This window comes from Python bivittatus, unplaced genomic scaffold, assembly GCF_059951505.1.
Source record: "Python bivittatus isolate LINGU-HERP-01145 unplaced genomic scaffold, Pbiv_v1 ctg000700_np1212, whole genome shotgun sequence".
Taxonomy (NCBI): Eukaryota; Metazoa; Chordata; class Lepidosauria; order Squamata; family Pythonidae; genus Python; species Python bivittatus.
The window spans coordinates 33,333,947-33,350,598 of record NW_028277098.1 but is presented as its reverse complement, the minus strand read 5'-3'; the positions used below and the strand labels follow the sequence as shown (position 1 = coordinate 33,350,598).

Below are 16,652 nucleotides of genomic sequence, written 5' to 3'. Positions count from 1 at the left end.
AATGTGGGTTTAATCTTTCTAAGATACCACATGTCATTTCTCTGGAAGAACAGCTTGGAAAGGGTTAAGTTTAATCAATAAACAGCAATAAACAAACACCCATCCACAAGTGCCCCAGTCCAAACAGTGCTTCTCATGCTGCATATTTAATCATCTCCACTTTTAATGATATCTGTATCCTCTCAAATATGAAAAGATCTGTACAGAAGACACTTCTAATTCTCTACAGTTTCTCTTTTATATTCTGTTTAATCAATTAACTCCTTATTTCCATCTTCTCATTCAATCACTTTAAACCATTAGTGATTATCAATATCACATTAGACATATATTGAGAACAGCAGGTTTGAGGGGTGGTAATTGTGCAGTTACCCTCCCTGTTGTCCAACACACCCACTTTCATTGGGCTCACCAGTTCCCCGTATCCAAAGGGACAATTTTCATTCAGCTCCAATTCCTACACATCCTTTTACCACCTGACAGTATGGAAGAACACAGTCCAATGATCTTGCAGTGCCTATGTGAGAACTACTCTCCAGTAAGACCATATGATTCCATCATTTCCTTGAAGGACGCAGTCCATAATTCAATCAAGAGGCACCACCTACAGAATCCACTAGATGGCAACCTCTTACCAAGACTGCCATTATTCTAGCTTCAGAATTAAGCTAAGCATACACCATTGAAGTCTGCCAGGAATTCCTACTTTAATGGGGCAGAAAAACCATCCGTGAACCACTTAATCAGAACACTTTTTCCTAAACAAAGTATATCTGTAGTTGTCACCAAAATCTGAACGTAATATGTCTATTAAAACTATGTACTATTTCAGAACTCTTTAATTTGCTGCTCCTGTGTCAGTTTTAATTGTACAGTAGTAGTTTGAAATTTAGAATTTCATGGCTGGCTGAGGAATTCTGGGAGTTGAAGTCCACATATCTTACGGTTGCTAAACTTGAGAAACACTGGTCTAAAGTGAAAACTCTGCTTTTTCTTATTCAGAGTTGATGTCCAAAATCTGACATGAAAGTGGGACACTCAAAAAGGCCATAATGCAATACTAGAAAGGGCCAGAACAGTCAAGTAATTGCTCTGGTAGGGTGTTTTGCCAAAGAATTATATAACATGAATGTCTGCTCTTTGAAATAGCTGAAATGCATGAAAAAACACATTCCTCATTTTGTTCAGCAATGCAATCCTCTGCAAAATGGCACAAAGCTGCCAAAATGAACCCACCAGAGTTATATTACTTTCTTGTGCTGTAAAAATATTACTGTGACATTTCATCTGGTCAACCATCTTAAAGGTTAATTCTGTTTCCTATCATAGTTATTCCTTTAGGTGAACCATTTGGTGCAGCTCCTATTTACCTATTCCAAACAATCCTCAACTGTTTCATTGCTCACTTGCACTGTTAAGAACATATTGACTTACTGCCTACTCTGCTGTTTAATTCATTTATGCTTAGAGTCAGGCATGAAGAAAGAATCTGAAATGTGACATCTGCAGGCTGCTGGGTCATTTGAAGCTCTGACAGCACCAAGGGAAATCCTGACATACAAACTGGTCCTGATTTCTAATCTCCCATGTTCAAAACACATCAGATATTCTTCCCGGAGGTGCCCGATTCGACCTAAAGTTTTAAATTTCCGTTGGGTCTGACATCTTGCAGGAAAGGCCTGTACAGTTGAAAGTTTTAAAATAAACCCTATGTTTCTTTTCAGCTAAAGCTACCATTGCCTCCAGCAAGCAAATTCAATTGTGGGAGGTGACTTTGACTGAAAGATACCTGGAAAAAGACTTAAGAATAATTAATATCCAGGGGATATTCTCAGCAATTTTGCCGTTTAGCAAACTTTCACTTGTCCTCTTGGTCTGTCCTTATTCAAAGGCAACTGCATCTGAAGGCCACAGCAGTTGTAGATAATGGGTCATTTAGATGACAGCATCTGGCTAGCTTGCCATCAATTAAATGTGATCAAAGCTGGAATAGAACAGTTACACATAAACTCCTGGTAACAATTGTGCTGAAAGGAGCCTGGAAATGCTCAAGTTACTTGCATTTTAGTTAGAATTATTTTAAAGATTCTTCAATTTTTATTAGATGTGGCCAAGTACAGATAGACATATATTGCTTGAACAGTGACCAGGTGTGTCGGGGCAGGGGGTGCTAAAAAGTCAAGATGGCAGGGACAATTGTGATTGTACATGTTTTGTACAATACACACAAAAAGGAGTAAGGCTGCAATTGCACGGTCACCAGCCAGGTTTTTTTTTTTTTTACTGCCCCCTGCTGATGTTCCTGGCATTGATCTTTCTGTAGATCTGTTGGAATATTTGCTTTAACTTTATTGTTGTTTAATAATGTCATGGCTTGGATTGGCCAGAAGTTGACCAAAGTATTGGAAAAATTTAGAATAATACTAATTAATAATTAATTAGTATTATTCTAGGTTTTTCCAATACTTTTCTCAAATAGTTGAGCTCAAGGTTTTGAGTCTAAAGCTCTGTCTCTCGAATGCCTCCCTTAAATATGAATTCTTGTACCATGTGCTCAGATTATGTTTCTGTTTAAGCAGTGATTTTAATTTGTATAATTCATCAGTCAGCCTTGTAACTTTTATGCACTATATTTTATGGTGATGCTCTGATACTAGTTTAATTCTATTGTATTATACAGGCTCTAAATAATTTTTGTTGCTCAAGGTTCCATTCTGATAAAGGACAATAAATATTTTAAGCATAAATGCATCCATTTTTCAACAGTACTTGCTGCGATTTGGTTTAAAACATAAGTTGGGAATCTTTCTTTGTAACTAAAATTAAAATTAAAGAAACAAATGGTACATTAGCAAAACAGGCAAGCCAAATAAGCATGAAACAAGCATAGCTAATTCTGTCTCCATTGTAGTTTTCAAGTTATTATCTTAGTTCAGGTTTTAGGTCTTTTTAGCTTAGTGTTAATAATAGTATGTTAGCATACTATACGCCCATGCATAGAAAATCATCAAAATTGTTTTCTTGATGATTCTATTGTTTGATTGTTTCTGTTTTTTATGCTGGTGTTTGACCAAAATGAAGATGATCCTGAGACCGTCCTTCATTTGACTTGGTTGCTAATCTAAATACGCAGAGAATACAGCACCATTAAAGAGGCAGTCAGGAGTATGTGCCTATTAAGAGTATGTGTTGTGTTTCTCATGCCTGCTGAAGTGTGCCCTCCTAGCCCTTTGAGATAGGCAAGGTCAAGAAACAGAAGCAGCAGAGATTCCACAAATGTTCCTTATATTTGTAGGCCATTATAACAGAATTTTGAAAACCTGTCAGAGTTTCTCTCTGTCCCATCTTATATCAAACAAAATCAAGGTGGGGTTATTTTGAGTTTCTTTCTCATGCTCTCCACTTTCTTAGGACTGAGTTACCATTTCTCTTCCCTTAATGTTTCATTGCCCTCTTCACCTTTACGAAGGCCAGATCTGCATTCTTTCACAGACCTAAACTCTTGCTTACTCTACTTTGTATCACAAATATGTCTTTATTAAACAACTGAAATCAATTAGCTATAGGTTTCCTTTGGTGCTTAAGAAGGGAAAGTGTAGCATGGACATTGTAACTATTCTTGTGACATTCAAGATTTTTTTTTTTCTTTTCGGTACTCTGAATAGTGGCACTTCCTAAATGGCAATCCCTACTTCCATACAATTTGTAAATATAAGCATTTTATTTACAAGACTGAAGCTTGACTTATTCTTGAGAGGCATATCAATAAACAAAATGATACCTGGTGTATTATTTGCGCTACTGGAAGTTGTTCTGCATATTTTAAAGGTTCCGTTGCTATTTCATCCATAGCAGGCCTGAAAAAAAAATCAAATCAGATATTAAAATAACATAGGGAAGACCAAAATCAGACAGCAGAAGTTATCACTACCTAACTAACATACCTATCCCAAATCAAGCTCAAATAATTAGCAATATTACTTCAGTATTGAACACAGTCATTGAAAAACACATACCCATTAAATAATAACCATGTTTCCAAGTCCCTTTTCTCTTTCCATGCTTCAGCTTCTTCATATCTATATTAATCAATCAATCTGAATCCTTCCTACTTCAGAAAATTCAAGAAGAGAGCGAAGAGAGATTTTATCACCTATTTATATTATCTACAAAGGAGGGTTGCATCACTAGTTTTCTACCAAAAATTGTCTATCAAGTAGTTGGTACTGGCCCAGAAGGACTTACAACAAATTACTTTCAAGGTTTTGTTTAAAAAAGAGAAGTGGAGGAGCAGCAGACAAAAGTTTTTTAGAAGGAAGGAAGGCTCAGAAGGAAGAAAGGATCGTGCAGGTCACATTTCTAATGAGAGTTTGTAGCTATTTTTATCCAAAATGAAACGTTCATATTAAGATGTTTAGATGAATAATTAACAAAGCTGTGCAAATCCTTTAAAAGAGGTGGTGGGTTTTTTTGCAAAATGCATTACATAAAAAGCACTTCTCTTTGAATCATTAAAGCAGCTGCACCATTTCCTAGATACTGGGTAAACATGAAGCCAAGTGGCTGTGTGCACACACACATGCCAAACGGCTGTGTGAAAAGACACATGCAGAATCAGCTGGAAGCAGTTATGTGGGCCTGGAAAAAGAGCTTCTACAGTGTGAAGAGAGGTGCTTCTTAGGCATTCCAGTGTATTGTAAAGCCCCTCTTTAAATTATTTGTACAGTTGAAACTACTTAGACAGTTTCATCCTCATTTATCCACTGAGGTGAAAGCATAAACCTTTCCAAAACATGCCCACTTAAATGGCAGGAAGAGAAGAATTCTACTAATGTATATATTATTCGAAATGAAACATACTATATGTACAGTTGAACATTTTTGTTATGTTGGGAGCTATTTTAAGCAGTATGGGAAGATATACATATACATTATATGAAATAAGAAAATTAATATTGCAATCTCTTTCCTTCCCTTGGGACTAAAAGGATTCTAAATTACAAAAACATTTAGAAAATTTCAACCTCCTATGGAAGAAAAATTAATCCCAAGTGAAGAAAGGCAATGAAAACAAGTCATTGAACCATTTCAAATGTGAAGCATTATTTCAAAGCTTCTGGGTATCATTTTCATATTTTCTTTCCTTCTGCACAGTTTGGAATTTGAGTGCTTTCTGCAAAAAAGATACCACAATTTTATTTTAATGGTCAGTTATGAACTTTAAATGTAAAAGCCAATTAGGATACAAGAGTTGCAATATTCTGAGTAATATGACTAACCACTGTATGATTTCTGCATAATGTCTTAAATTAGTATAGGGAATCTGCATCCGCACTGGGTGCCAACCATGATTAGCCTACTAGGACAAGATCTGCATTTTTCATCTTTATTAGGAAACAGTAGTATAGTGATTATGTAAATCAGCTGCTCCAATGAGAACCCAGGAATTTCTACAACTGCAGAAAGAACAGAGCGAGAATGGAAGGCTAAAGGTCCAGCATGCTGCCTAAAATTAAAGCCTTTTGATATATTTTAACTATATAGTATTAGAGCTAGACCTTGGTGACCTTTTTTTTTCCCCAGTGAGGTTGCTAGGTAACTGCTAGGTAATTTTCCCAGCGGGAAATAGCATGCACTGCCTCCCCCACTTAAATGATGCCAACTGAGCCAAAAAAGACTTCTCCAACTTTCCTACCTCCTGATATACTGGACTACAACTGCCATTACCACAGCCAAAGTAGATCAGTAAAGTCTGACTCTTAGTCAGAGAGCTATAGATACACTCATTTTGATAACATGAAAACTGAATTCATTGCAATTATCTGTAGGGCTACTATGTGATAGATGGATGGACAGACGGACAGATGCAATTTGTTTCATACTGGTCCCAAAATACTCAAAACCAATGTTTATCCTGCAATGGCAGAGTTGCCTTTCAGCACCTCACACCACTGTGTCCTGGACCAATTGTAACTTCCGGGTTCTCTTTAAAGACAGTCTCAGATAGAGTGCACTGGAGTGACCCAAACACAAGGTGATCATGACTACTGACTGAACCTATCCATTCACATAGGAACAGAACCACTGCAAAACAGTATTCTCAACCCATAACTACTGCTATTGAACAATCTTCAGGATACCATACCTGATGTTATTGAATCCCTTAAAGGGTGTTAATAGGACCAAGAAGGTGCATTCTTCCCATTTAAGTCCTGGTAAAGGTCACCAAACAGAGTAACCAATGCCATTTCTGTCCCATGACTGGACCTGAATTGTAGTGGCTTCATGTAAAGTTAAAAAGTGGGGTGACAGAACCAAATCCTGAGGAAATCTACAAAGGAAGGGTCTCCAGGTCAGCCTCTCCTCCCTCAGAACCCTGCTCCAGGAAGGGTCTACTGAAAACCCTTCAGTTGTACTGTAAACTACTTTCTTCAAATTCCAGTTCTTGCAGACTAGAAGGATATCAGACTCAATGATATTGAACGCCTCTTTCACAGCTAGTCACACCATCCTCTCCTGAAGCAAGCCATGACAGCCTCCTGGATCCAGCTAGTCAAGTCCCCTTCAGGAAAGGTATAGGTCCAGCCCAAGGTGACAGAGGTCATTCTAGAGGGCACCCTATTCTCTGCATACAGGTCAAAGGGAATCCCAGATAACATGACCAGACATTGTCCAGTCACCACATCAGACTCCATCCATGGAGAGTCAAGACTTTGGCAAACCTCAGCACTAGTCTGCAAAGTGCTACATAAACTGGTCATAGCAGTCAGACAAGAGCTACTGAGCTGTCCCCAGAAGGGAATTGGCATCCCTAAAGAAGAAGACTGGCTGATATTCTCCTGATGGAATGAGGTAGAAATAATTATGCTTCACCTCTTTTATCTTCACTATTTATTTATTTTTTTACTGACTGCAATTAAAAAAAAATACTAACCCAAGTAACATTCCTGGTGGGTTTGAAAGGTTCTCTCAACAAGCCAAAAGAAAAAAAGTCATAGCTCATTCTGAAAATTGCAGTTGGCTGCAGTTGCCCATAACATGTAAAATTACCATCTACTGAAGAGTAATGAAAAATTTCTCTCTCTCCTTTTTTCAATTTACTTTGTACAACTGCCTGCGTTTGGAATTGAACCAATTCCCGTCTCTATGTGCATTGTCAGTTACTTTCTCCCTGCTGGCAATATGGTCTTTATTAACAAGATGAAGAAAAAAATATTTATTAAAATTAAAGCTACTGTTTCAAGAATGTTAAATGTTTAAAGCTACATTTTACAGAGGGCTCTATCAAAGTAAAGATGTCAATTTAAAGTCTTCAAACAGCATGAAAGCAGCACTTCACATATCCATTAGAAGTAACTAATGAATTTCTATTTATATCTTTGTCCAACATTACTGAAAGTAAACCACTCAATTTACTTCAAGTAAATTGCTATGGAAAACAAGTGATCTAATGTACTCTCTATTAAAACTTATTTAATTTTTTATTTTGGACAGCGTGCTGGCTTAAAACACAAGCTTTTGCAACACAACTCTGTTTTGGTGAGCGTCAAATTTAGTTCTACTTTACAGCTGATAAGCATTTTCAGTCAAATGAGCATCTCTTGCTGAAAATGCTGTAAGAAAAAAAGGTCGGCTTATCTTGGAAGAAAATTGCACAACCAAGTGTTCGTACTGCTGTTTGAAGATCCTCTGGAGGTGCATTTTAATATAGCAAGTGCTCACTAATATCCCAAAGACTTACAAAAGGTTTAGGAAATTTGAGAGCTATCAGAGACTGAGTGAACCATAATTCCTTAGAATGCATCATGCTTCACTTGGGAGACTATAGCTGATTTTAATAATTCAAGACCTACAGTCTATCATATCTCAGTAAATAATGTAATATTTTTGTAAAATTAATGATAATATACTTGCTTTGCAAAACAATACTGAGATTTAATGAAGTATTTGTAGCATCTTTTATCATTGTCTGATGCTACTAGATTTTGCCTGAATCCTCTTACTTTGCAGTTTATCATTTCAATTATCCTGGTGACACAGCTTTTTTTTTCCCCAGGTCAACCCATGCCCTGCTTACACCCCTTGCTCCCATGTTTCACACAATTCATTTGTTTGTGTGTATTTGCAACAGATATTGTTCAGTATCATTTGAGGCTAAAGTCTGTAGATTATGTTAAATTGAAAAACATGGAACAAATTTAAATCATACAATATAATAAAGAAAATGCATTTTCTTTTGATTGGTCTCTTAGGGACCAAATGCCAAGCGCTTTTTAGCCCTATAATAGAAGGCTATCAGCACCACAAAATAGCCACAGTCGAGCACACTCAGCACATTCTTCTTCATATAAAGCCCGTTAATCAATTAAAGGATTTTCAACTGATCAATAATCTTGATTTAAACTAAATAATTAAATTACATGGCAATAAATAAACTTAACATACCTAATGGTTCTCTGTCTATTTTTAATGTTGAATTTATTTTGGTAATGAAAGAACTATCTCAAGAAAAAAACAGAAAAGCTGCTGGTAACTGCTGAGACTTATTTTAATGAAAATCCGCAATAGATCACTCAATTAATTTGTTTCCTTACAAGTTAAGTCTAAAAGATAAGATTATAATTAACATGATTTTACACACTAGCACTATAAACAGTTATCTACAATCTTTGGTCACATGTTTCATTCACTCTCCCATTAATTCTACAGTAATTTTATGCAAAATTGTTCCATAAGTGTCCTGTTTTCTAAGGAACCTACAGTGTTCTAAACCAGTCACTGAGGGAAGATGGTCTTATGTTCAATATAACATGAACAAATTATCTCCTTTGGCACCAGTAGCACTAGAATCAGTTGATTTGCTAAAATAGAAATTAAAAAACACAAACCTACAAATATATTTCCTAATTTGGTTGACACTCAAGCCCAAAGATCTTTATTCTGATCATATTCAATTTAAAAACAATTTCATACTTCTTTGATTAATAGCAAAAGGAAAGAAACAAATACAGGGCAGAGAGGGTTATGTCTTTTGACAATTAGTTTTCCTCCGTAATGAACTTCCCAACAACTAAATAGAATTGCAGATGTCTGCAATTGTCAGTAGAAGTGAGAAACACATTTGATCCTATGTGAGTACTTGCAATCTAGATGAAAAATATAGATAGCTATCACATTTTTTCTTTTTTCATTTGTATTAATTTGCACATGAATTTTATATATCTCTGCTACTGTTCATTTGTTAACTTTAAAAAAATAGAAATATCCTCTTGCTCGATAAGGACAGAAAATCTTAATTTCCTTACTGCATCTCAACAAAAATACGTGCTCAGTATTAAGCATTTAGCTAGGAATAAGAACACTCTTCCACTACTACAATTTTAAAAAACACAGTATCATACATAACAATTTCCAAAGTTCACTTGATCTTGGGAACAGAAAGCAACACAACTTGATCATATAGCTACCAACCGATCTCCCTTTTGCAAACATTCTTCCTCACTCTTTTCTACTGAGTAGAAAAATAACCTTAACCAGGTATAGTTCCAAAACTGGAATACTACAGGAAAGGAAACACATGCCTTTGAAATATCCCCACTTGCATTGTGGCTTTATAATCAGACATAGTTAAATCTAGACAAAGCATTAGTCTAAGCATAAGTTTCAGGCAACGAATAGCTTCAGATAGCTGTTTGCCAAGCTACACGATTAAACTGCATAGTAGTAGTCAAATCAGAATATCTATTGGCAAACAAGATTACTTGGGCCTTTCAACTTAAAATTAAATGATCAGAAAGACAGATAATTGTAGACATTGGACTAGGAAATGAAAGAAGTGAAAGAACAAAAAGTTATGCAAAGAAAAAAGATAGAACAGTCTAATTGTGGAGTCCTTGATGCTCTCTGAGCTTGGTTGTTTGATTGCAGATGTTTCATTACCCAACTAGGTAACATCATCAGTGCTAGTGAGTGTGGGGTTTGCTGCCTGTTTATATATACGGTAGCTTGCCCTGCCAGGGTTGGTTTTCTCCTTGGTAGTTCCATGATTGGGGTATTGTTTTCTGCTTGATTGTTTGTCTGGTGTTAATCCCTGATCTGGGTGTAGACTGCTGGAGACATGTGTTCTGATCTTTTTGTTTCCTTCTTAGCTTTCTTATTGTCTCTTGAATGGTGTATAAATGTTTACACACCATTCCCCATTACACACACACATTTACACACCATTCAAAAGAGACAATACTGTAACATCCCCCCAGGGATCTTGGAGGCATACTTTCAGGAATTCTACATGGACACCCTAGCCAAACTATAGAAAATCTGCCAAATCAGTGTCAGTGACAGAGATCAAGAATCTTGTTGCTCACCTAAGACCAGGGAACACCCCAGAAGACCTAATCCCTCCAGAGGCCATTAAAAACAATTTGGGCTTCTGGGCCCCCACTCTGGCCTCTTTCTTTACATGCATCGACACCTACGGCTGAGTCCCCAAAGACTAGGGGCTTGTGATCATTGTCCCTATATATATAACCTCATGTTTTCTTTCCAATATACAGTATTACAACTATTTTTTAAAAATTATTTAATCTATTTATTAGCTGCTTCAACTGCTGAAGCAACTATACGCAGCATTTAAAGATAAGAAACCACAGGTAGTCGTTGAGTTACGACAGCAGTTGGGACTGGAATATCCATTGCTAAGCGATGCAGGCGAAAAGCACAATGTGGCACAACTCGCTTAGGGATGGTAATCCCTGCAGTCCCCATTGGCTTTTTAAGCAAGGATCATGGGTTGTTAGGCGAGCACCTCCTTGCCACTTCCTGCCGGTTTCCAACAACCAAAGTGAGTGGGGAAGCCAGCAGGAAGTTGCAAGTCCTAGGTGGCTCACAAGCAGGCCAGCAGGCAGGTAAGTGGCTGCTGCCAGATGGGAGAGGGAGTGAGGGGGTGCGTGGGTGGCTGGGGAGGTGTGGTGCCAGGACTTGGGTTGGCTGCTGCCAGGTGGGCAAGAGCGCGCGAGTGGCTGGCGAGGGTGCACGAGTGGCCAGAGAGGGTGTGCAAGTGGCTCAGGAGTCATGGCACAAGCATAATGAAACTTGGGGAGAGTCCATGAGATTGCACGAGTGGCCAGGAAGGGGCAGCATGAGCACAGCGAGGCTTGGGGAGGGTGCATGAGTGGCCAGAGAGACACAGTGCAAGCACAGTGGTGCTTGGCATGGCTACTGCTGGGTGAGGGAGGGTGTGCAAATGGCCAGGTGGGGTGCACGAGTGGCCAGGAGACATGGCGCAAGCACGAGACTTGGGGAGGGTGCACAAGAGTGTGCAGGTGGCCAGCAAAGCACGGTACAAGCACCAAGGGCCTGGAGGAGGGTGCATGGGTGGGGGAGACTTATCTGAGCAACTTGCAACCTTCCCTGCTGGCTTTCCCATTGACTGTGCTTGTGGGAAGCTGGCAGGGAAAGTTGCAAATCACGATCACGTGACTGTGCGGGGTGCTGGGACAGCCAGTACTTCAAGGACCAGTCATAACTACCACTCGTTCAGCACTGTCATAACTTTGAACAGTTGCTGAAGGAGTGCTTGTTAATCGAGGACTATGTGTATTTAAAACAGGCATAAATATAGCCAGCAACAGAAAACATATAAACCATTCATGACAGGGAAGCTACAATACAAAGCAACATTGTGCTGAAGGGAAAACACCAGCCTCCCTGTAAGTAAGCCACAGCTCCTGACTGTAAGTGCCTGCAGGCTCAGGGCTGGCTAAGCTTAAAGGCTGCTCTGCCGAAAGGGTGTGTGTGTGGGGAAGACAAAGACAAAAACTGCTGAAATTAAGGCCTGTATAAACAGATTCCCCCACCTGTGTATGCTGCCTGGTTGGATCCTGGCTCATTTGCCAGGCATTAAATAGCGCTGGTTCCTCAATTCCTTATGTGAGGAAAGGGAGGGGTCAGAGTTGCCTGTTTGCTGAGGCTGGGATGACCACTGGGTCTGCTGGCGTGAAGGAGGATAACCAGCCTCAAATGGCTGTTGCCTGTCCCATTTTTCTCCCTTGGTTTGATAGTTTAATTTTGAGAATTTTTCCTTTTGTATGCTTTGTTTGGACTGCTGACTGTTTTGTTTTCAACCCCTGAATGCTTAAGGGTCTGGGAGGAATAAACTGCAGTGGGTTTTCTATATTTTTAGAGTTGTCTGTCTGTTGGTGTTACTCATGAGTCAGCTCTCTGGCTGCAAGAGACTTTACCACACGCTCATACCAAGTCACAAATCATCCTGTCCCAGAGGCTGTTGAAAAAGCCAGTTCCTGGAGATGAACCAATTTGAAAGAAAAAGGAATCAGATGAAATTTGGGAAACAGAAAATAAATTGTGCAAATGTAGCTTAGAGATGTGCTTCTTTAAGAGCAAGCTAATGTGCGGGCATTACAAAAAGGGAAATATTGCTAAAAAGCCACTTTTGCACTTATAACCAGTTCCACTAAGACAATACTATGCATTATGTGAAATAAAGTATTATACTAACTGAATAGTGCTGTTTTGAACACATTCAGTATATACACAAACATTATACTAGGGCAATTGGACCAATACTATTTTGCTTTTGACTGCTATTTAAATGCTTATTGTACCCAGAGAACAATGTATTAGGCTCCATGTGGCTCTGTAAACAATTCCATCAAGCTCTCAAAAAAGCTTTATTGAAGCAAAGGCAACTCCCATAGCAATATATCATGTTCCCATCTCCAACTAATCAATTGATTCTCACTCATATTTTATTTGGTTCTCAAGAGCAGCATAAAAAATCCCAATCCAGAACTGGCTTTAAAAAAGTGACATATTATTGATCATCATATAAGTACATATTTGGACAACACTACAACAACAGGATCTTTTACCTAGTCCTTAGGAGCACTGAAAACTACCTTATGCTGAGTCAGATTTAGCCCAGCATTCTCATTTTTCTCCAGCATTTCAGGAAGGACTTTTTCTATCCTTATCTGGAGTCACTGGCAGCTATTAAGACCCATATTCATTCTACCACCAGAACCTACTAGGTGAAAAATACATGTTCTATCACTGAGCTTCCTTACTTCTGGACACACTTTTTTCAACTGTTCCCAGTATTTATTGCCGTTAAACTTTACATTGTCTCTATAATTATGGTCATTTAAGGCTCTTCCTTAATTGGAGTTTAAAACTAATTGGCAAATTAGCAAAATGGTTAAGAGAAAACCTGCTCAGCCTTAACCTCACCTGGAAGTTTCTGGTATCAATTTTCTGAAGTATGCAGTGGAATAAATGGTAAATGCCTTAAGAAATTTTTCTGGGGGAAAAAGGATGTCAGAACTTTCTACAACCACCCAAATTAAGTTCACTCTGTAAATGTCAAAGAAGTTACTTTCTGGAAAATGATATTATGACACTTCAAATAGTTGAAAGTAATATTTTCAACCTAACGTAAATATACCTGATTCCAAATAACAGATTAGTAAAGAATGTTGAAGTAATAATAAAACCATTTTCTTTTAGGAAAGCTCTTTTGGACTGTCCAAACTGACCGCATGGTAACATTCCCAGCATATGTAGCTGATGAGTGTTATGTGATACTGTAAGTCAACAAATAAAGGGAGCATTAAAATAACAACTCTATTAATATACAATTCAGTAGCTGGGTAAAAGGTTTACAAAATGTATTTGTATGACCTTTGTACTTAAATGCTTTCCTTCCCAGAATATACTTCGTGAGTTCAGAGGCAGAGAAATTACTTCTTAAAAAACAAAAATAGCATTTAGCAATTTGCAAAATGACTACCCATAAAGTTACAGTGTGCAATTTCCAAATATTCAGACCCAGCAGATCAAAAGTAGCTGCCCTTAGAACAAAGCTACATACTTTGCTTTACCAAATTATATGCATTCCTACTTCACTCTTTTCAGGTAGACGACTTCAAAGAAAAGGGCTTTTCTTTGAGAGAAGAAGGGAATCAATTTCTCTATTGTCTGCTCCTTCAGAAAACAGCTTGAGTTTTTCTTTATTTCTGATAGTTCAGCCTCTTCTGCTGTTTAGATAAATTCCTAGAGGTAAAGTACAGAACATTTAATTCTAAAACTGAACTATGGTTTTGAAAATATGTGCATCGACACAAGCCTTTAACCGTAACTGCTTCTGCCTCCTGTACAATTAGTATTACACTTAACATTCATCCTTTTCTGACAGTACTTCCTGTACTTAAATAAAGTCACACTCCCTTAGGTAGTTACAACTCACGAAGGCTGAATTACCAGACTGAATATGAACTGATCCTAATGGTAGCTACAAAAAACAAGGTTTTAAGAAAGACTGGAATGCCAGATGCAGGGACATGCTACATGCAAAGTCCAGACTGTGCTTTATTTAGTATGTTATTCCTTTATTGGTTTCACATACATATTACAGATTTATGTGGTGTTGTAAATGTCAGCATACCGGCATGAAAATATAAACATTTCTATGCTGCTCTTTTTCATATAAAAATATGACATGACATTGATACTTAGTGTAACTAACAGATTAAACAAATAATGGAACAATTGAAGATACACTACACATATGTTCAGAGAAAGAATCCAAAATGAGCAAACACAATGAGAAAACTGTCTAAATATTATGTTTTCCTTTGATCAATTATGTGCCATCACGTTTCTGTCATCTCATAATATATAGTCAGACCATTTCCAAGAAGACCTATCTGAACTTGGCCCTTCAGTGTACCAATTGCCACTGTAATTGAATCCAACCACCTTAGTGTTGGTTATCCTCTTCTCTTTCCTTCCACCTTTTCCAGTATTATGGACTTTTCAGGAGAGCTAGGTCTTTGCACAATGTGTCCAAAATGCAATAATTTGAGCCTGGTCATTTGTGCCTGAAGTGAGAATTATGGATTCATTGGTTCAGCGATCCATTAGTTTGGATTTTTCCCTATCCATAGTATTCTCAGAGGTGTCCACCAATACCAGAGTTAAAAAGTCAATACTCATTCTGTTTTGCTTCTAAGCTTCACTTCTATAGAATGCCAGAGGGTAGGTCTGCACAATTTGGATCTTTGCAGGTATAGACATATTGTGGCTTCTGAATATCTTTAAGGCCTTTATAGCTACCCTACCAAGTGCTAGTCTGTGGCATATTTCTTGATTGCTAGCTGCTTTACTGTTGATAGTCAATCCTAAAAGGTAGAAGCTATCTATCACTTCAATATCCTCGTTGTCAGTTCTAAGGCTAGTCGTTGTTGTCCTTAATTTGGTCTTCTTTATATTTAACTATAATCCCATTTTTTCACTGTGTTCCTTGACTTTCATTATTTGAGCTTGCGAATCATTTGTATTTTCAGCTATCAGAGTAGTAACATCACCACAGTGCATATTATAGATGTTTCTCTCTCCAGTTTTAAAACCATGTTCATCTTCTTCCAATCCAGCTTCCCTCAATATATATTCAGCATATAAACTGCAGAAATAAGGAAAGAGTATACATTAGGACTGTGGTTTCCTGTGCTGTGCATACGTTTCCCAATGTGATGTCTTGGGATTCCCATTTTCTTAAGGACATTCAACAGCTTGACATGGTCCACACAATAAAAGGACTTTTTGTAATCAATGAAGCACATATAGACTTCTTTTTGGTATAGTTTGCTTTTTTAATTAGCCAGGGTGCATTAACAGTAATCTCTTTTCTAAAGCCAGCTCAAACATCTGGCATCTCTCCTTGTATGTAGGGCTCTAATCTGTGTTGGATGATCCTAAGCATTATTTTGCTAGCATATGCAAATAAGAATATTGTACAATAGTTCACACACTCTGTCAAGTCTCTGTTCTTTGTATTGGTATATAGATTGACCTCTTCCAATCTATTGGCCACTGTGTCATTCTCCAGATTTGTTGGCTAGAATCTTGACTTATTCTTGGTTAGAACTTGACTTCTTCTGTTGTTTGCCATATTTCTGTATATATTCCATCAATTCTTGTAACCTTCCAACTTGGTAATGAGTAGAATGCTGGTCTAAATTCATCTTCTGGTACTAGAGGCTCTTGTAAATAGGGAAAATGTTCTAAAGTATATTGGATGTTGACATAGCTACTGTACAGAATTTCAGTATACTCCTTCCATCTTTGTTTGATCTTCTTTGAATCAATTACTATTTGTCAATTGGTGTCCAGAATACCAATTCAAAATCGGGACCTCCCTCTATAATAAAGGAAGATGTTACTTTCCTTCCTTATAACTCTTCACCCCCATCCCCCACATGCACAGACATTCCTTGGGATATTTAGTTTATACATTGCATAACATCTTAATAAGATTTGCTTGCTTTTGGTTCATGTGCAATCAGGCACTGTGGTTTGTAAATCACTCTTCACCTTTCAAAATTCAGATACACAGCATTATGTATGAACCTAGTTAATTGAGGCTTATTTAGTAAATCATGGAATGGGCATGATATGTGAACTCAGAATGTTCTTCCCAAGGCCTGCAGGGATACAAGGAATAAAAGAAAAATCTGGGACACAGGGGAATTCACCATATTTGCTCCAGCTGCAAACAGAGCCCTTCAAAGGGCAATAAGTTCGTGCACTTCCCTTACTATTTTCAGAAATTGCCTATTAATGGATTTAAAGACGTT

General features: G+C 37.8%; 1 protein-coding gene across 1 annotated transcript in view; it reads right to left on the bottom strand.

Annotated features, from left to right (window-relative positions):
- PIGK (phosphatidylinositol glycan anchor biosynthesis class K) overlaps positions 1-16,652 on the bottom strand; it is a 110,935-nt gene that overhangs the window by 38,153 nt on the left and 56,130 nt on the right. Inside the window, exon 10 of the mRNA XM_088153102.1 lies at positions 3,782-3,857. Within this exon, the coding sequence (XP_088009228.1) occupies positions 3,782-3,857 (76 nt within the window). The remainder of the gene's footprint in view (positions 1-3,781; positions 3,858-16,652) is intronic.